The sequence below is a fragment of the Hydra vulgaris genome, chromosome 05 (genome assembly GCF_038396675.1).
Source record: "Hydra vulgaris chromosome 05, alternate assembly HydraT2T_AEP".
Classification (NCBI taxonomy): Eukaryota; Metazoa; Cnidaria; class Hydrozoa; order Anthoathecata; family Hydridae; genus Hydra; species Hydra vulgaris.
The window spans coordinates 11,611,307-11,634,252 of NC_088924.1; the positions used below are offsets into that span (position 1 = coordinate 11,611,307).

The 22,946-nt window shown below is 28.3% G+C and overlaps 1 protein-coding gene across 2 annotated transcripts in view; it reads left to right on the forward strand.

The window, feature by feature from the left end:
* The window catches only part of LOC136080556 (transmembrane protein 181-like), a 30,593-nt gene extending 7,658 nt beyond the window's left edge, over positions 1-22,935 (forward strand). Inside the window, exons 9-16 of one of the 2 annotated variants that reach the window (XM_065797369.1) lie at positions 7,072-7,163; positions 7,414-7,465; positions 8,063-8,165; positions 8,301-8,352; positions 13,312-13,398; positions 14,524-14,609; positions 15,415-15,481; positions 22,797-22,935. In XM_065797369.1, the coding sequence (XP_065653441.1) occupies positions 7,072-7,163; positions 7,414-7,465; positions 8,063-8,165; positions 8,301-8,352; positions 13,312-13,398; positions 14,524-14,609; positions 15,415-15,481; positions 22,797-22,836 (579 nt within the window). In that variant the 3' untranslated portion in view covers positions 22,837-22,935. Of the gene's footprint in view, positions 1-7,071; positions 7,164-7,413; positions 7,466-8,062; positions 8,166-8,300; positions 8,353-13,311; positions 13,399-14,519; positions 14,610-15,414; positions 15,482-22,796 lie in introns of both variants that reach the window. The other variant, XM_065797370.1, reaches the window with a different exon arrangement.
* The last annotated feature ends 11 nt before the right edge of the window (positions 22,936-22,946 follow it).

Consider the following 22,946-nt stretch of genomic DNA (forward strand, 5'->3'; position numbering starts at 1 on the left):
ACTTCTCATTCAGTAAAGCCATTGTTGCATTGGCTGTGTGACAGGTGGCTCCGTCCTGTTGGAACCACAGATCTTCACAATCCACATCATTCAATGCAGGCCATAAAAAGTTGGTAATCATGGCACGGTATCGCTCACCTGTCACAGTTACAGAATTCCAGGCATCATTTTCGAAGAAATATGGCCCAATGATTCCGTTAGTAGACATTGCACACCATACTGTGACCTTTTGTGCATGAAGTGGCTTTTCAACAATTTTCTTTGGATTTTCATCAGCCCAAATGCAACAATTTTGAATTAATTTATTAATGAATCCGGAAAGATGAAAATGGGCTTCATCGCTGAAGATGATTTTTTGCAAAAAAGCAGGATCAACTTGCCTTTGCTCTCGTACCCAATTGACAAATGTACGGCGCTTCAAATGGTCATCAGGCTTCAGTTCTTGAGTTAATTGAATTTTGTAAGCATGCATACACAAATCTTTTGTCAAAATTCTATGTAATGTTGTTGTTGAGAGGTTCAATTCTTGTGCACGATAAAGAATTGAGGTGCCTGGATTCTCGGCCACATTCTCGCCTACTGCAGCAACGTTCTCATCTGAATGGCGTAAGCAAGTACGAGTTTATTTTTTCACATCTGTCACTGATCCAACTTTTTTAAATTTTGCTACAATTTTTCCAATTGCACTGATGGTTGGTCGATTATGTTGACCAAAGAAATCGTGAAGTGCTCTAAATGCATTTGTGGTTGAACAACCATTTTTGTAATACTCTTCAACAACTTTAATGCGTTGTTCGTTTGTTAATCTTTTCATTATTTTAATTGCCAAAAGCTGTAGTTTTTGAATCTGGAAGAAGAAGAAAAAAATTATTCATCGTTCAAATATAATTTGCATTAAACTTTTGTCCGTCTTAATGAAACACCCTATATAACATAATATAACAATAAACAAATATGTTATTTGAGATTGTAAAAAATCTACTTATATAACGTTTTATACAGGGTTTAAGAAAACTTTTTAAATAATTACTAGTCTGTCTTGCTTATAGTGTTTTGTTTTGAAATTTTGAATTTATGTTATTGTATTTTAAAAAATTTACAAGATTGAAAAAAATACAAAATATGTTGTCTCAAGTGCAAAATTTGAAACTTTGATTTTAAATTTGTCATGACTCTCCCCTCTCTTGATAATTTTTGTTTGCTAAAATTGCGCCATCTTATTTCTGCCATTTGTATAGCATTAGGTACAAACGTCTATACGTGTAAACGTCATTAGCACATGTTTGTATTTGAGGCTGCTTTAATTTAAATGGAATAGGAGTGTGTAATATTTATTGGTTGAATCAACCAACATATATATAGAGAGACACTAGAGAACTGCATGATTCCATCAATAGATATGCTAATTGATCAAAACAAATGGTGGCGATATAAACAAGATTTGGTGCCTGCCCACACAGCTTGTACAGTAAAAACATGGATAAAAGAAAACAAAGTAGATTTAATGGCCTGGCCAGCTTGATCATCAAATTTGAATCCAATCCAATCTATTTGGGCTTGGGCGGACAAAGAATTAGTTAAGGTGTGAATATGATCCATAAATACCCAAAGGCAAGAATTAAATACCATTTGGAGAAGAGTTCCAAATGAAATCTGAAACAGTCTTGTAAAATCGATGCAAAAAAGATGTGCTGCTTGCAAAAAAGCTTGTAGGGAATATTTTAAATACTAACTTAGATGTTATTTTTGTTGCTTTAATTTTTTATATATTTTAGATTTTTATTGATATTTTTATTGATATTTGTTTGATATCGTTTTTATATACAATTTTATGTTTTAGTATGCCATCCATTATGCAAGATTTGTTTAAAAAAGATTTTTCTTTGAAATAAAATTTGTTCAATATCTTCTTTAATTTTTATTTTATGGTAGTTTAAATAAGCTTTAATAGGCGCAGTAAAATTTTGTTTAAATAAGTTTAAACAAAATTTTACTGCGCCTATTTTTTTTGAAAGCACTGTATGTATTACATGAGAAAACTTTAAATTTTTATTTTACAAAATCAGAAATTTTTCTTGTTATATATATTTTTATGCTATGAATATAAACAGCAAGATTTGAAAAGTTTCAAAGTTTTATTATGTATCAGGGATGACTTGAACCCTTATATAAATAAATAAAAAGTATAGGAAAGGTCAGTGTGGAATAGACATACAAAGACCCATATTTTTAATGCTCTGGTCAGCTATTTTACATATATTAGAGATCTAATAAGGCTGTTTTTTTTATATATATACAAAGCATGATTTTTTGTTTTTTGTATTTATTGAATCTTGTGACCCTCCACTTTCTTAACTTTGTTAGCACCACTGTTTTAACTTTGTTTGCACCACTGTTTTAACTTTGTTAGCTCCACTGTTTTAACTTTGTTAACACCACTGTTTTAACTTTGTTAGCACCACTGTTTTAACTTTGTTTGCACCACTGTTTTGACTTTTTAGCACCACTGTTTTAACTTTGTTTGCACCACTGTTTTGGCTTTGTTAGTTCCACTATTTTGACTTTGTTAGCACCACTGTTTTAACTTTGTTTGCTCCACTGTTTTAACTTTGTTTGCACCACTGCACAGTGGGCCAGATGGTGGAAAAAAGTATTTAAAAAACATTCTCAAAAATGACATTATTATATACCATTTTATAGCTTAAACATCTGGCTTTTATAAAATGTATATATTTCTGCATAACTATCATGTCGTTTGCATTTTTAACTGTTTTTAAAAAAGGTATTTTTTAATTTTTTTATTTTTTTAATTTTTTAATTTATTTAATAATATTTTTTGTGTTACTAATAAGCAAAAATAATTTATTAATATTTAGAGCGTCATTTTTTTATTGCATAATTTAATAAAACTATGTATTATCTATGAAATGGTTTATTGCAAAGTTATTTTGCACGTAATTTATATCAAATAAATTGATTTCTAATGATTGCGTATTTAAAGTACTTTTCTTAGTGAAAACTTCACTTAAATAATAAAATACTTTTGCGCTCCAAGGTCCTCCAGAAATTTGAGACTTGAAATATCTTGTCTAATATGTACATAATCGATATATATTTTATGTCGGATGTCGACTGCGTCTCTATACATAATTTTTATGAGTTGCATGTTTGGGACAGGGGGGCCAACATTCTGGTTTTTTTTGTGTTCCCAGGCTCCAATCATTGTAATTTTTCAGCAAAACATCTTTTTTATCACATTAAAATGAACATGTAAATATGTGGAGCTTGTTTCATGTCTGGTTGTCCAAATGTCTCATGAATAATATATTTTTTGTATTTGTAGGATGAAAATGAAATATTTTGATATCTATGAATTCTTAGTGCACAAGCGTAATAATCTACAAATATCTGACTGTGGTATTGAGGGAACACTTATTGAGGCAATAAATTTGGATTGTAACAAGAAGCAATTAGGAACTATACTAGCACATCTAAGAGATAGGTGGCGCAAGTCAGATAGCAACATGGCTCGATTTGAAAAAAAGAATGAAAAATGGCTGCAAAGCCATGTTCCTGAAGATATAAATATAACAGCAATACCTATTGGAAGGCCAATTAAGGCAAACTTTGATGACTACTCTACTAAAACCAAAAAACATAAAGTTAGTCACTTAACTGAAATGTATTCTGCTTCTGCGTTGCAATTTGCTTCAGAAATTAAAAGGAGAAAAGAAAATCCAATTGAAAAAACCTCAAAAAAAGATTTTAGAATGTCTAAAGATGAAGCTCTTTGTCTTCTTTTAGATGCTAAATTAACAAAAGCTTCCTACCAAATTATTAGAAATCAAGCAGTTGAAAAGGGATTTGATATATATCCGCCATATAATGATGTTCGAGATGCAAAGTTGTTATGCTATCCTGCAGATGTATCTGTCTCAGATTTTTCAGCTGAAATAAAACTGCAAGCTTTGGTGGATCATACTTTAAATAGAATATGCCAGGCACAGTATGATGTCCTTAGCACTGAAGGCACTCCAGATAGTCTTTCTCTGAGATACAAAATAGGCTTTGATGGTGCCACAGGACAGTCCATATATAAACAAATATCGCAAGAAACAGTAACAAGAAATTTAAACGATGAGCAGGCACTTTTTATTACTTGCCTAGTACCATTGGACTTGTGTGGCTTTTCAAATGGAAAACGTTACCCAGCTTGGCGAAACCCACGACCATCATCAACAATGTACTGTAGACCTCTGCGTTTTAAATTTGAAAAAGAAACGGCAGCAGTTTCTAAATCAGAGGAGGATCTCATTAGGCTTGAGATTTCAAACTTGAAAGATACTGAAGTTGATATAAATAACAAAAAAATCAAAATACATCATATAATACAAATTACTATGATTGATGGAAAAGTTCACACTGCTCTTTCAGATGTTACAAATTCTAGTCAATGCTGTACTATATGTGGGGCAAGTCCCAAAGTAATGAATGATATTGAAAAAATGATTTTGAAAAACGATATGACAGGCAGTTATTCATATGGTTTATCATCCTTACATGCTTGGATACGTTTTTTTGAATGTTTATTACATATTGGATATAAAATGACTTTGAAAAAGTGGCAGGCAAGAACAGTAGAAGATAAATCTAAAGTAAAGGCTCTGAAACAACAAATTCAAAATAGATTTAAAGATGAAATGGGCTTGATAGTTGATGTTCTGAAATATAGTGGTAGTGGAACATCAAATGATGGAAATACGGCTCGATGAGCATTTCAAAATGCAGAAAAGTTTGCAGAAATTTTAAATATTGATGTTGAACTGGTTCTAAATTTGCATATTATATTGGCAACAATTTCATGTGGTTTAGACATTGACACTGAAAAATTTGAGGCTTTCTGTTTAAAAACAGCTCGTCTTTACGTTCATCATTTTCCTTGGTACTATATGCCACAATCTCTGCACAAAATTTTAATTCATGGTTCTGAAATTATTAAAACTTTAGCATTACCCATTGGTATGTATTCTGAAGAAGCTCAAGAAGCGCGCAATAAAGACTTTCAAAACTATCGTGAACATTTTGCAAGAAAATCATCTCGTGTGAAAACGAACCAAGATTTGTTAAATCGACTACTGTGTACATCCGATCCATTTATTGCATCTCTGAGAACGACAGCAGGAAGTAACACCAAAACGAAAAACTTACCACCAGGAGTTATTGACTTATTGATGTCATCCACAGATTATATTAGTTTATAGATGTGTCTTTTGTATTTTTTGTATTTAATCTTAATAATTTTGGAAATGTGTGTACTAATATTAAAGTGTGACTGTAAATTAAAACAAATAGTTATGCTCAATTATATTAGAATCATCAAATTATTTTAATTTGCAAAACAAGTTTAGAAACATTTGGCTAAAAATAACACTTTGGAACTAAGCATAAATATGTGTTTCTATGCAATCGGGGTTGCTATGGCAACCACCAAAAAACCATGCTTACTTAAATTATAATCATCCAATTACTTTATATACAAATTTTTGAGGCCTATGGATGAAAGGAAAAAAAGTTATGACTTTTTTTCCAAAAAAATGGGATTCTGGCCCACTGTGCACTGTTTTGACTTTGTTTGCACCACTGTTTTGACTTTGTTAGCTCCACTGTTTTGACTTTGTTTGCACCACTGTTTTGACTTTGTTAGCTCCACTATTTTAATAGTTTTAACTTTATTAGCACCACTTTTTGATTAAGGTTCAAAAGCATCAACAACAAAAGAAACACGAAAAGTTAAGATTTTTATTGGTAAATTACTAAAATAAATTTTATAAAACCTTATCAGTTGACTAGTTTTTTCAGTTCCAATGAAGTTAAAATTTTTATACCATTTTTATAGTATATGATTTAAATACAAATGAAAGTTTCTTTAATAAAATTAATTATCTATCAAAGATAAATAGAAATAATAGGATAAAATAATCAATAGAATAAAAATGCGAGAAAATAGCTGACTAGACTGTTATGTCCTGTTACCATGATACTACATGCAGTTACTTAAAAATTATTACTAAGACAGTAGTTGTTAAAAATATAGTTAAGAAAAAAGATGTAAAGCAAGATATTGGTTACTATGGTAATGGTTACAAAACACTTAAAAAATTATAAATAACAATAACTTTGTTATTGCTTTTTTATGACTTTTTAAAAAAGAGTATTCTTTAATGTTTTTTATGTAACATAACTATACAACCTACCAGCAATAGATGATGTGTTGTATCGGCTCATGTAAAGTGTGCTTGTAGCACCATTTGTATAGCAGTCTGTGCATGTAATAAATCGATTTTAAAGCAATTTGTGCATGTAACACCTTAAATTTATAGATTGATTTGCTGTTTTAATGTTTTAAAGGTATTTAAAAAAGATATTTAAAAATCATGTCAATCTTTGAAATATTTTACATGTTACATTTCGTAATAAAGTAAAAAAAAATTAAAAAAATTTTGCTTTCCTTAAGTAAGAGTTTTTTTACTTCATGGTTGCTTTCACCACAACTAAAGAACCTCACATACCCTATTAATATAATAAAATAATCTATAGTTTTTCACTTTATGAAATGATAATATATTAAGAAATCATAAAATAGTTGTATTACATTTTTTTTTAAACCATAGTATTAAATTTTATATTTATTTTTATGCTAATTTGTTTGCTTTTATTGTTTGTAATCCTTTATTTTTAAGTTTAAAAATTTTTAAATTTAAGGTTATTTTACAAGTCATTGCTTTTACATATGCTATGTGTTACTTTACACATGGATTGTAACAATGATCTATATGTAACAATATGTAACAAATTATTTACTTTCTTGTAAGTTAAAGACTCATTTTTAGCTATTATTTAGTTAAATTTTTAATTTTTTTTTGTTTAATATAAAATTTGAACTATTTTGTCTAATTGTTCTGTTTATTTACTTAGTTTATTTAATTATTAAATCATTTCTTGTTTCTTATATTTATTTTTCTATTATTTATTTCTTATGTTTTTACTAATTAAACCAATTTACTGATTTAGTCTGAACGCCATCTCATTCCATTTTACTTACCTAAATTTATTATGATTGGAATAATTTGGGTCACATTATGTACGCTACTTGGATGGCAAAGGTAAATTTGTTTACTTTACTATTTAGATGCTGTGTTAAAAATATTGTTACATAAAAATATATTTTATAAAAAAAATATATTCTGTTTAAAACGGAATATATTTTTTGTATAAAATGTGAATGTTTTTTGAATGGAGTAATTTATATTTATTTTGTTTCCCTAAACACATTTTTCTTATGAAAGTTCAGTAATTGTTATTCTTTAATATTATTTGGTTCTGTGCTTTTTTATTTTTATTTTGTAACCATAGATACAATGAACTATTGGATCCTTTATTTAAAGTGGATGTGAAACACTTCATAGTAAATTTTTTCAGTAAAGTTCAATTTTTTTTTTTAAAAAAAAGAAGTTGTTACAAATCAATTTTATGATAAAAGTACAATACAATAATAGTATTATGTATTATGTACTATAATATCTGTATTGGCCTTTTTATATATCTGTAATACCAATATATACTATGCTACAACAGGTAAATGTATTTTGTTATATATTAGTACATAATAGAAGTGTATACTAGTATATAATAAATATACACTGGCAAATAATAAAGGTATATACTAGTATATAATAAAGATATACACTAGTGTATACATGTAACAGGTATATGGTGTATGATGTAGCAGCTAAATTTGTATGATGTTGCAGTTTACATGTATATGGTGTAGCTGTTACATGTCTGATGTAGCAGCTACCTGGATGGTGTAGCAGTTACATGGATGATGTTGCAGTTACATGTCTATGATGTAGCAGCACATGTCTGATGTAGCAGCTACATGTCTATGATGTAGCAGTCAGATGGGTGATGTAGCAGTTACATGGCTGGCAAATGTTTATAAAAATATTTTAATTTTAAAATAATGTTTAAAAAACATCTTATTTTTGTATTTTTATTTTAGGGTTTAAAGTTGTTTTTTTCAGTTGTTATGTTAATATATGTTATCTATCTTATCATACTCATTGTAAAAGCATTTAAAGATCTTACGAGTGTTCCATTTTTTGGTACGTTAATATTTTTATTACATAACCACCCCTCCCCAAGTTAAGTGGTTGTTGTGAATGTGTATTTAAAATAAAATAAAATATTTAAAGATATATATTTTATGTACAATATCATTTTGATTGTTTTTTTTAAAGATATTCGTTTAAAGTTTCTTACAATATTAATGTCAATGGTTATGTTGATTGGGTATGTGTTTTTTTAATTTCATACAATGCTATTGTTTGTGTTGATTGTTTTTTAGTTAATTTAATATCGCAAAATTTAAAATAATTTTATTACTGACAAAATAGGACAAAGATTACAAATTAAAGTTTTATATAATTAGCGGTATATAATTTTTAACTGCAGTATACAATTGTTAACAGTATATAATTTTATATAATAATATTTTTTATTTATTTGTTTATGCGACACAATGGTCGCAAAAAGTGACCAACGGAGCCGTCCAGTCACGTAGACCTGGGAGATGTGAAAATAGAAGTAGATTGTAGATGATGTCATTAGGTGAGAATCATAAATGAATGTAAAGATTATTTTGTAGGAGGAAGAAAATTTTAGGACTCAGGGATTAGGTGAACAATAACTCACGCTCTAGTCATACTAAACAAATGATAAAGCAATGGTCTATGAGTAAACAAGTCAATATCGATCCGCTGGTTCATTAAAGGCAACCATAGCTAAAATTATCGCACCATACAAAAACAATAAAATAAGTGGATAACAAAATATAAAGTAAAATGATAAAAAAATGTAAGTATGGGCAATATAAAAAGAAAAAATAGGCTAATAAATGTGCTACTATTTATGGTCTAAACTATAGATAATAAACTGAAAACTGAAAATCACCTGTGTGAGATAAAAGTATATAAATGTCGTTAATGTAACAAATTCATAATATAAATGTCGTTAATATAACAAATTTCTTAATATAAAGCTTTCAAAGCGCTATAATACGTGGGTGTAAGAGGTAAAAAAATGTTGGTGCCATGGTAACCAATCAGAATTAAGTAGTGGTTAATGGTGATCCCCCTCCTCAGGAATGCACTGCGATCACCAATGGCGTTTCGGAGAGCCCGATAACAGATCTCACCGCCTGCGTTCTACATCATGCTAGTCAATATGGCAATATAACAGGACTACACTACAAAAGCCAAAAATCCCATTCCCTATCCTAGTTTTTAATACAGCTCCAACATTCTTAGAGATCTCATGAGGGTGGTAAGGGATGCGCGTGGTGTGAATATACGCAAATATGTTAATACATATATATATCATGTACACTTACATTAGAAGAGACAAACGAAGAATTTATATTATATATAATAATTTATAATATTTATATATTTATAATATATATAATAATTTTATATATTATTATATTAAACTAGAATAATTTTTATATACAAAGTATATAGTACTATATACTACTTATATAATATTATTATATAAGTAGTATATAGCTGTACATAATTTTTTTTTAGTGGTATATTTTTGAAAACAGTAGTTATTATCAATGGGGAAAAAAATTTTTTTTTTTTTTAACAAATAATACAAGATATCAAGAAACTAATTAAACAAGACAGCGAAAAAACCAATTATGAGACACCCCAAACGCAATTAAATGACATACCCCAAAACCAATAAAATGAGACACCAAAAAAACGATTAAATAAGACATCAAAAGTTGGCCTAATTTTTTATTTTGTTTACAATATTAAAAGAACTGTTGTTCTCTAAATTGACCACCAGGTTGAAATTCTCATCGCTCCTTTTTTTTTTTTTTTTACATTTTATCAATCATACACAGCAAAAAAATCTGAACTTTAGTTCAGATTTTTTTGGCAAATAAATTTTGTATATAAATTTTGACAAATAAATTGTGTGTTATTGTCTAGTTCTGAATATCTGTTTTTTCAACATTTATTTTTTTACTAAGTTTTAATAAAGTCATTTTGGTAGTCAAAGTATGTCCTTTAAATAAACAAGTTTTTAGTTTTAGCAGAAATATATGTACCCAATTCAAAACGGAACATTGCTGATTTCACGAATGAAAACTTAGGCAAACAATGATTTTATTAGTTAAACATCAGTTGTCAAGGTAACATCCCTATCCAAATATCTAACAGGGACTTGAATCTACTAGCCTTAATCTCCTCTAGACCTACAACATGGTACACTCTCATAAGTGTATATTGTGTTATCAACAATTTTTTTTAAATTTGGCTAAACTTATAAAGGTAAAGTACAAAGTTTATCCATAATTCCTATCATCATGCATAGCTCAGATGGAGGAACAATGTTTTTTGATATTGTAAATAAATTAAATCTGGATTTATTACATTTTTTGGTCTGCATTTACAATGTTTAATTGTATAATTCCTAATTATAACATAAGTATATTTAGCCTAATGTCCTCAGTTTCCCTGCTTTGAGAGTCCATTCTCATTTACAATACAGAAAGACTTGTTTGCCAAAATAACTTGAAAGTCCAAAAACACTGTTTGCATATCTTAAATTAAATGTCAAACTAAAATTCACTTCAGCTTTACAAGGTTACAATAACTTTTAGATATGTTTGTTATTCACCGATGCTTGCTACAATCGTGAGAAACTCCTCCTAGATTTTTGCAATTGGAGAGAGGTTTAACCTGACCATCAACTTGGAGAACAGTGGACTAAGGAAAACCTTTTTAGAAAAGACTTGCAAATAAAGCAGGCAGATATCACTATGGGTAGCAGCAACCCTAGTTTACTTTTAGTTTAAAAAATTAAATTTTTAGCCTAAGTGTTAAAAAATTTCTTATAATTTTTTAGGAATAGTATTAGAAGCCATGTCATCCAACACTGTTTACTAAATTACTAAAACATTTAGCTTTTATAAAATAACATACAGTGTCCTCAATAAAAAATGGGACAGCATGATTTTTTTCAAAAAAGCAAAAAAAAAATAATTTTTTCTCAAATATTTTTTAACTTTACTTAAAATATGTCAAATAATAACTTCTATTATTTGTCATTAAAAATAAAATAACAAGTCAATGAAACAGTTAGACATAACAAAACTATGGAATTAGTAAATATCAACTAAAATAGGAAAATTCAACTTTTTTAAAAAAGAATGGTAAAATTGAGTATGTTTTCTAATTTTTTACATCTATGTTGTTTAATATAGAATGCTTAATGCAATTACATTTTCCCTTGATACAACTAAATAGAAATTCAATCAGTTTTAAATATAATATTCATATTTAATACTTGGTCACATGACCTTTTGCATCAATAACCGCTTGGCATCTAAGGGGCATACTTTCAACTAGTTTTGTTAACAAGCTAACTTCCAGTAAATTCCAACCTTTTAAAAGTGTCAAAAATAATTCATCTTCATTACAAGGTTTTCTGTCTTTTAGTTTAGAATCTAATATAGACCACAGGTTCTGAATTGGATTAAGATCAGGTGATTGTGCCGGCCACTCAAAGGTAGGTATATCAGCCTTTAGTATATATCTTTTATTTTTTTTTTACTGTATGCTAGGTGTTAATTGGTGAACTAAATTATAATGGTACTTATGTTGGTCCATAATTCCTTCAACTCTGTACAGGTTTCCCACTCCATAAGCAGCAAGTGCCATGATTTTTTTGTCATGTTTTGCTGTGGCATGTTTGCACTCTGGATTATATGGTTCATCTTTTTTTTTCCAGATTCTTTCTCGATTACCATATTGTAGCACAAAAGATGACTCATCTGTCAATATACACATTTCCATTGATCTGAAGTTCAGCTTAAATGATCTCTACACCATTTTAATCTCTTAAAATGATTTTTCTTGTTTATTAAAGGCTTTTTTTGTTTGCCACCCTGAAGTAAACTCTTCACTTTTCTTTATTCTTGCAACAATTTTATTGTTACATAAGTGTTCAAGGTTTAAATTTTGCTTTATCTGACTCACTGATATCCTATGATTCTTCATCACTTCCTTCACAATCAATCGATCTTCTCTTTCTGTCATTTTTTTCTTTCTTCCTTACTCTGACTTTCTGCTAATTGAATTTTGAGAAATAAATCTGGACACAACTCTTTGAAGTGTAGATTTATCACATCCAACTTCTTTGTAAGTATTACGCAAAAACCAGTCTGCATTGTGCATTTGAATTATTCTACATTAATCAAAGTTTGAAACGTGTTTTTTCCTAAATTGGTAAATATGAATTTTAACTGATAAACAAATGATATAGTTCAAACTAAATGTTAAAATACTATAGTATGAATGTCTTATACCTGTTTAATGGTTGAATTTTTGTAGTAGTAGAATTAAAAGCATCTAACTTTGCCATTGTTGCCATTTAATTATATTTTCTAATTATATAAAATGCTAAAAAAATTAATTTAAATGAAATATAAATTTTTTTGAGTCAGAAGATATGAAAAGTTAGAAACAACTTTACTTTGCAAAAAAGCAATATAAAATTACATGTAACACTCTATAGTGAGGAAAACTTTAATGGGAAATATATATAATGTTAAAGATATCCTTTTTTTACCTGTTTTTAATTTGAGGGCCCACCTCCTTTTTTTTCAATTTCTTTTCATTTTAAATATTAAAATAGTTTAAATTAAATATCTAAATAGTAAATAGAGTAATTGTAAATAAAATTGTAAATAAATTAAATTTTAAAAAAAAGTAAATATAATATAAATATTAAAAACAAAAAATTTTTAAAAATTTTATGGTAAAATCAACTTTACTTTATTATAAAAAATGTATACAATTTTTTCATTTATGTTAGTTTTCTCAAAAAAAATAAATAGCATATTTCATTATTTGTTCTAATTTTATAATTAAGAAAAAAGATTTTAAAATAAGTGATTCAACATTGATTTTTATGACTTTTAACAAAAAAGTCATGCTGTCCCTTTTTTTTTTGAGGACACTGTAGGCCTGGCAGCCACGGACTCATAATACCTGTTGACTGTTATAAAATTGTTTTTACTAAAAATTTTCAGTAGGACAACTGATTAATTAAAAGTTATTTATCTCTGCTATTTTCATACTCCTCTTCCCTACAATAAGTATTTAGATAAAATCACTTTAAATATATATAAAAACTGTATAGATTATATTTAGTACATTTTTTATTGTTTTCTAGATTATCATTGGTGTTTGTTCGGTTTGGTTTAGTTGTGTTTCAAAATGACTTCTTAATGGATATCTCTTTAAATTATCATAATTATATCTTTTCATTATATATATGTTTTCATTAAAATAGTTTTGTGTTACTAAGTTTTTGTAAAAATACTTTCATTAAAAATGTTTTGTGATACTTAATATTTGTATTTTATTTTTTATTTTTTTAATATACTTTTACAATAAAATCTCTTATTGGTTTCTCCGTTAAATTTTTACAATAAAATCTTTTATTCTGTTTTTTATTAAATCTTTTACAATAAAGTGTACTATTAAATTTTGCATTTCTTTATAACATATTTGCTTTTTACTTCTCTAAGTTTTGCATATTTTTTTTACTTATATGAATAATCTTTCATTTTTTTATTATTAATCAACAAATTCTCAAAATTAATATTTGCTTTTTACTTCTCTAAGTTTTGCATATTTTTTTTACTTATATGAATAATCTTTCATTTTTTTATTATTAATCAACAAATTCTCAAAATTAATATTTGCTTTTTACTTCTCTAAGTTTTGCATATTTTTTTTACTTATATGAATAATCTTTCATTTTTTTATTATTAATCAACAAATTCTCAAAATTAATTTTATTATTTATATTTTTTAAATGCAATTAAATACAATCTTTGATTCTATAATTTCTGCTAAAGTTATACTAGCAAAATGTTTCCTTATGATATTATCAATTTATTTATTTTTATTTTTTTGTTTATTCCTATCTTACTCAAATTTCATATCTTTTAAACTATTCAACAGCCTTTTATATTTACTTCCGTTTTTAAGCAACATGCTGTGTTCAATATAAATTTATAAAAAAATTCTTTTCGATATTTTTAAGGGAAAGAGGGGGGACGATCGTCTCTATTGCCCTCTACCCCACCCTTCACCTCCTACCTATGGATCCATCCTTAGATAAAATTTACGTTTTTTTTTCCAGATAATGATAAAGTTTCACTAACTCAATTCTCCAATAACAGAAGGCCTTGTTTAACTTTTATTATTTTTTTATTTTTATTCTATTATTATTTTATTATTATAGTTTGAAAAACTTAAGCTAATAAGTATTAATTGTTTATTAAATAAAATGAAACAATTTTGCGTTGAATAATTTCATATAAAATGGCTCAGTATTTTTTTTTATTATTGATCTTTAACAATTGCGTTAACCTACTGAATTTTTAACTTCTTATGGTTTATTCAATATTTACATATTTACAATGGCTTTTATTTATTCACCATCAGCGATAGCTATTAAAGGTTTTAATTTTTTGTATTCATTGATTTGTTTAGCACTTTTTTTTTAAAAATTATTATACTCCCCTTTCCATGGTACCAAAGGTCCAAGGTTTCAAAGGTTCCACTACTACAATTAAATAGACTACTATTTTTTCTTTTTTTTTTTTTACTTAAAAAAACCCTCTTTTAACTCGCAAACTACGAAACTTTGAAAACTACAAAAATTTGAAATACGAGATTTGAACCTCGAAATTTATGATGTGAAGCGAGTGCTCTACCACTGCTACTTCATAAACAACTTTTATGATTCTTTAAGACAGTTTGATTACAGAATTTAAATTTTTATTCTATATGACGATGCCGATATGAAGTTAATAGATTTTATGAATAAAGTACATTAACAGTTTTAGTTTTTGTTTTTAAAAAAGCATTTTTGTAAAAGCAAATTTAATTATAGCTTTCATAGCTTTGATTGGTTGAATCATTTTGGATTTATTACATATTTAAAGGATTTATTGTGTAGAAAGAATGCTTCTATATGTTCACTTGCACTCATAAGTTTGTTTCTATAATTGAGAATATCAATTAATACGTAATTGATTTAAAATAATGGGATCAATAATTAAAATTAATTGATACGAAAATTACCCTAATATTTTTATAGACTTTGAAGTTTGTAGTTTGATTTAAACATATCTTTCCATTCAAATGCTTAAATAAGAAAACACTATGATGGAGCAGTGTAAATTAATCCCTGTTGAAAAGATGTACAAGATACATCATTTTTCATAAAAATTTAAACTATTTAATAGTGTTCTGTTTTTAGAAGCTTCAATGTGGAGTTTGTCATTCTCAGCCCCAAATGAAAATGAAGACGATACACTATTTCAAAGGTAAAAAGCAATAACTATAAATTTTTTATTTGTTGCTTTGTTGTTATACATTGTACAAATTATAAATACTTACTATTATAAATATAAAAAAGATAAATTTATCAACAAATTTATTTTAGATTCCGCATTTAATTATTTTAACAAAACAATATTTTTTGTACAAAATTATATAATTATCGTAATATAATATTTTAGTAACTATTGTAATATTAATTATCGATATTACCGATAATTAAATTATCAATAATTATATCGATGTTAAATTTAGTTTAATAATGCTTACCTACAATAGGGTTATGACTTTTTTTCAACCCTATGCTCCTGTACTGTAGTTTGATGAACTTTTACCTAAAAAGCACGAAATGAACTATTATTTGCAATCTTTTGAAAAAAGTTCAACCCACCATTGAAAAATCGATTTTATCATAAGTACTACTATGTATTCAAATGTATTTAGAATGTCATAGTCATATAATACAATAAATTTTCAATCCAACAATGACTCAGGCCAATGACCTTGCTCTTGCTTGTTGCATAGAAGGAAGAGAAGGTGCAATTTGTCTTTATTTTTGATGAATACATTTCCTTCATTACTTTGATTGCGCTCTGCGCATTGATTACTTCTGGGGATCTGTAGTATGAATGGCTCTCGCTTCCAGTGATTTTTCAAAGAGCTTAAAGCCTTTTTGTATGGATTCAGTACTTCAGCCAAGTTATTGAAGTTGTTTTCGTTGTACATTTGGTCTGTAAACCAATGGTCTGCCCAACCATACAATATAAATCAATATACTCTCTGCAGAACTGTCCTTGTTGAAGGAATTAAAATGAAGGCCAGGATCACTAGTATAGCTCTGGAATTCCACCTCGCATTACTGATGTTGGGTAATTTCTGAAACTTGATCAATGGAAAATGTCCCTTTTCATCAAAAAATCAGAACGCTCGAGTGAGATGAAATAAAGATTTCATATCATCTCTCCAGCCTGATGTTTCAAGAATTTCTTCTATTCCGTTATCAAACTGTGTTTCAAGTTGTTCGTACTCCTTTAACAGTTGAGATACAAATGGATATACTATGTTTGGCGATTCTGTTTTACTTCCAAGTTCTTCATCCATCACCAAACGGAGGATTCTATCTAATACATGTGTTGACAACTGATAAACTGAGGTTTGTTGATGCGTTTCTCTGTAAACATTTGTTGCAATATTACAACAACATCATTCTTTTTTCCAGTGTTAACGCTAGTAGCATCTGCATCAATCATCTGTGTTGAACTCCATAGGTAAAATTCATTAAGGACTTTAGAAATTCCTTGAGCAATAGTTTTTATCCTGCCATCTACCAAGCCCAGGACATCCAATTTGATTTCTCTTCTTTCATTTTTAAGGACGACCACTTGATAATCGATTCCATTGATGTGCTTGCCATCAAACTGTAAGGACCAACTTTCCATATGCAACTTTTCAATCGTTTCTTTTTTCAGCTTGCCTCTTTGGTTGTTGACTTATAAATTGCTGATTGACATGAAGTTGGGATGTCAATGCCTTCACGAGCCAATTGCTTGCGTATGTTAGCAGCTTTGTTTGTTGATACTCTTGTTTAGGTCACCAAGTTAACTGCAATTTTGCTTTTATGATGTTTTCTGCTTGGTGTAGTACCTTCTTCATCATCGTTTTCATATTCACTGTCGTCAGCCTCAGAGTCAGAATTACTAAAACCAGAATAGTATGATGATGAGTTGGGTGACCTATTAGAAAGTTTTTGTCTTTTAGAGAGATGGAACGTTTCTTTACTGGCCGCTTGGCCTGTAAGACTATTCCACTGTTCCTTTGCTTTCCACTTGGAGATAGCACAATCGCTTGTCCTCAGAAGATAACCATGTTCCTTTCCTTCCACTTTAGTAATATCAAAAATTTCATCAAGGGGTTCATAGCTTCCCCGCTTGAAACATTCATCATTACATTTCAGTATTTAACAAGCTTTGCTTGTATAACTTGATCAGATACATAAGGAAAATTGAGTTTGTTCTTCCACAATTTGGTGACTTCTTTGGAAATTTCCGCTATTCGCTCCTTTCTTCCTTTGATTTTTGGTCCAAGGAAATGGTAGCATCTGATATTTGCACTTTTCTTCCAGTGAATATTCTTCCAGTGAATATTCTTCCAAAGGGACCATTCTTCTTCTTTTATGAGTCTTCAAATTTTACCAGATTATTGGTCCAGGCATCTTTGTTCTTCTGAATGCTATTATCACTAGGCTTGTACGTTGCCATTGTGTTGCTTCTGTAATAACTATAAAATTAGATAATCAGCTATGTATACACAGTCTAAATTGTTCTAGAATATTCTTAATTGTTCCAGAATGTTCTAAATTGTTCCAGAATGTTCTAAATTGTTCTAGAGTATTCTAAATTGTTCAAGAATATTCTTAAATGTTCCAGAATGTTCTAAAGTCGTCTAAAATATTCTGGAATTTTCCAAAATGTTCTAAAGTTCTAAACACTTCTAATCTATAAAAGTTTTAAATGATTTTCAGCAAAGCCACACGTATTAGTAGTAGTAGCAGTAACAAGATTAAATAAATGACGATTCGTAATTTTAATTGCAGGGTGACTTTTTTTTACAACCTAGAGGAATTGAACATGTTTTCAATGTATTCTAACAAAAGTTCATCAATTTATGACACAGGAATTTTTTTTTTTTTTTTTCAAAAAGTCAAAAAGTCATAACCATAATCTACAATTTTGTTTTTTTGTTTCTATAATAGATAATTTCAATTGCAATTATATTGTCAGTCCATTTATATTTTTTGTTTATTTTATCCGTAATATTATATATAGTCTTTTTATTTTCTTAATTCAATGGATGTCAAAATTCAATGGATGTCAAAATTAAGGGCATCTCTAAGAGAATTTTCGATGTTGTTTACAGCTGTTGTTGTTGTTGTTTACAGCTGTTGTTGTTGCTGTTTACAGCTGTTGTTGTTGTTATCAGCTGTCGTTGTTGTTGTTTACTGCATATTGAAAAGAAATTTAAATATCCCGATATAGAAGTAAATTTGAACTTCAAATTCAAAATGGGATACGCCTTGGAGTTTTATCCATTATAGATTTACAGATCTAGGCATCAATATTAACAGCATATATTGCAAGTGAAAAAAAAATTGTTGATTAAATAATTACATTCAAAAATCTGTACAGTCATTGATTTAGTCTCCGCTATATCAAGTCATTGGTTAAGTCTCTGCTATATCAAGTCTTTGAGGTATTGGAAGATCAAAGTCCTAACTAATACTTTAAATAGTTCTTAAACTTAATATTAGTGGTTTTAGTTTTTTGTTGGTTTTTTTTGCGTGTTTTACTTCAAACCGCACTAATGGGTTAGACATAACACCATTGACATGTAATCCAAAGGTAACAACATGTTAATCATAGTTAATAAACCATCAACAAACGGTGTGTGCGACTTGTTATTAATGTTGTTATTATTAATGTTGTTATAAGTTATTATTAATGTTGCACTTTAGGCGAATGGAAAAGTAAGAAATAGTAAAAAATAGAAATCATACCAAATATGAAATCAGTTTATAAAGTGGAGTTGGCTGAAAGCTGGAGTTCATTGCATTTAAATAATAAAACTTAACTGATGTAAAGGTAGCTATGAGAATATCACAAAGTTAATAATTTCTAGTCAGCACATTTGACATCAAGTTCACATTAATTGATTATTATGTTTATTTTAGTTTTTTTAAATTTGTTGTTGATACTAGGGAACTGACAAGAGTTTGCATTTTATACTATATAACGTCAAATCCTATACGCGCACATGTATAAAGATGTGCGTGACACGTTTTATAACCAAAATTGAAATCAAGCATGCTACTTTTGTATACTTATCTCTTTTAAGTTATAGCTAAAAAACTCCCTTGTTTTGAAGAACTTGTAATAAAGAATTTAAATTAAGTAGATAAGTTCTTTTACATGGCTACATCTTTTGAGCACTTGATAATTTTATGATAAAATTTTAAGTTTATAGATAAACTTTCATTTAATATGATCATTTTAAAAACTTATTTGTCCCCAAATGATGACGGGGTTTTTACGGTGACGGCGTTTTTACTGTACTTTTTTGTTCTTAGCTCTAATCACCCGAACTTTTGGCAACATTTTCATAAGACACTGCAGTAGAATCCATTAACTCAAACTCTGGATAAGTCGGAGGGATAATTAATTCCCCTTGAACATACTCTATCAACTAACTATAAAATTGTATAAAAGTGGGACCACTCGTACTGTTTTTGAGGATCTCTTCCGCAAAATATTTCGCTTAACTAGCATATTTGTTTTGAATTGTATATAACTGCATATAATAACGAAACTGCATATAATAACTGCATATAATAACGAAACTTCAATAGTTTACCAATCCAATTCTTTTTTTTTTAATTTGTTTAAAGTCTAAGTGAAATGCAGACAGCTCATTACCACGCATGAAAATCAAATAAAGTCTTAAAACGAGAGCTAATAAAACTTATGCTAATTTTAAAATTGCTTTTACTGTGCGCAAAAAAAGAGCCGGATGACCTCTGAACTATTAGAGGAGTAAAACAGAGAAAACTATAAAAAGTTTAAGAGGAAGAAGGAAGCGAAACGATTGATAAAACGGTAACAAAGCCAACAACTGAAAAAGGTTCGTAAAGCAATTGATACCCTTGTTTGTTTTTCCATTTTTACTCCGAGTGGTGAAATTGGAAGAGTAGCTTTGAATGCTTTTGAAAAAGAATTATGGGAGCCACTGAAACAAGCATCAATTTCGAACTTTTTTTGTTTATAATATATATTATATATACAAAAATATATATTTCACATAAGATTATATAGTCCTATATATATGTAAATAATCTTTACAAATTGAAGAAAATTCGAAAAGTCTTGAAATCTCGATAAGTCGTGTATTTACAAAAAGTCTGACATAATGAGAGCTTTTCTTAATTCGCTAAATTGGACAATATATATGTACCCCTTCAGAGTCCAAGTTAACGGGATTCTACTGTAGTATGAAAAGTTTAGAGTCACCTATATCGTACACTAAAGACTCCTGTATGAGTGTGCCATCGATGTTTAACGGGCAATATCTCGTATCCTACACAACAACAAAAAACAAGGAAGCGAGATAAATACGCATAAATGACTAAAATTGCTTTATTTACCTGGAAAACCTCGTATTACTCAAAACACTGCTAAATTGCTTAAATGTTAATTTTGTAATAAAATGTAATATTTTGTCAGCGTGTGATGGTTAGCTTGTTACGTAAGTTAACCTGTTATGAGGGGTTGACCTGTTACGACGTTTAACCTGTTACGACGGTTCGCCTGTTGCGACGGTTAGCCTCTTAGGTGAGTTTACCGGGTGCGATGGTTAACGTGTTACTAGTGTTTACCTGTTAACTATCGGTATACTACTTACAAGATTATACTTTTTATATATATATATATATATATATATATATATATATATATATATATATATATATATATATATATATATATATAAATATATAAGTAACTGGTTTTTAGCTACAGCCAGAAGTTTTTTAATTTAAAGCAAATAAAGCCTTAAATGTTTCTTAACAGAAACGGTTTAAATGCTTAGACGAAGGTAAGCTCAGTTTGTATTTGTTTGGTTTATTCAAAACACGACTCTGAAAAACTTTGCAACGCTTTTATTTCTTAATTATTAGGTGTATATAGTTATGTGTATGTAAGGGAAGTTGGGGCACAGTGGATCGGATTTCTTTATTTTTGAAATTGAGCAAAAGTTAAAATATGTAATTTATTTTTTTCAAGACGAAAGGATTGAGATATATGCCCTTCGTGATAATAAACCGCTAAAACCCAAATATTTATTATCTAATGGCTCACAGAAAGGTTTTAAAGTAAGTCGTGTTATGTTATGAATAATAACATAACACGACTTTTGTCGTGTTATGTTATGAATAATAACATAAACGACAAAAGTCGTTTATATTATTATTCATAACATGTTGTTCATTGTGCCCCAGAACTGGGGTACAGTACTGGTACCATATTCACTGTGCCCCAGTACTGGGGCACAGTGAATAAATGAACACAGCCGTGGATTAATGATAGTGAACAGGAGCATAGCCAAGTAACTTTGAGGCTGAGGAAGTAAAGATACTGTACATTATACTTTTAGCATACTTTTATTAATTAGATAAGTATAAAATCGAAAAAACAGACATTTTAAAAATTGAGAAGAAAAAAAAATAGTTTTATTGATAACAAAACTTATAAAAATATTAAAAAATTATTCAAATATTATTCATAACTTAAAACTAATAAATTCATTTTCATGTAAAAAATGCATGAATTTAATCTTTAAGATCATTAATGGAGCATAGTGAATCAACCTATTCACTGTACCCCAATGCACTGTGCCCCACCATAACAAATTAAGTTTAAGTCTAATTTCTTGGGACATGAGTGTTGTTAAAAGAAAAGCTAAACTCCTAAAAGGAAGCATAAATATCAATAATCCAAATAAGAAACTTCAACTTTTAAAATTATTTCAACCATGATCTCCATAACGCAGGACGGTAAGAAAATTTACTTTAGTTAAAAACAAAAATTACCTACCAAAACCGGTAATCAAAAATTATGTGGTAACAACTATAAATAAAGATATCTGATATATGAGCACATAAAATGATTACATTATCAAGGTAAACAAAGTTTTAATCTTTGAGAAAATGTCTCTTATTCACTGTGCCCCTCGATCCACTGTACCCCAACTTCCCCTACTTAAGTGTATATAGTTTGCTAATCAAGTATTTTAATACTTCGATTTCATATACTTTTGATGTTTTCTGAGAACATGTTAAAATTATTTGAGAATTATTTTTGATTTTTAACTATTTTATGTTTCTTATTTGTTTCCACATTTTAACTTAGTGTTTCTTTAGGAAGGAAAAAAAAAACTGTATATGTTAATAAACTTCGCTATAAGTTTTCTTTTGTTAAGTAAATGTAATAAATCATAAAAAAAAATACTGTATTCCTAAAACGCAATTCTGTAAACGATATAAATTTGTTCTTTAACTGAAGTGGTTCAGTAAGAATTGCGCTAAATGTTTGTTTAAAATATAGACAATATTTTTAGTAAACAAAACCAAAAATAATTAAATCTAGCAAAACTAATAAATTTTTTTTTTGTATGATTAAGTTTGATTATGTTTATGTTTAAATTAGGATTTTTTCAACGTTTTAATATCGTTTTTGGAAACATTTAATTTTTCAGAAAATCTACTTATGAAGCTATGTACAAAGAGATTAAATGAAAGATCTTCACGATTGTGATGATTTCAAATGAAAGATTTTTAATTTAAGGATTATTTTATTGTATATCATTCAAAATAAATTGTAATTTTTTTTAATTTAAAAGAGATTT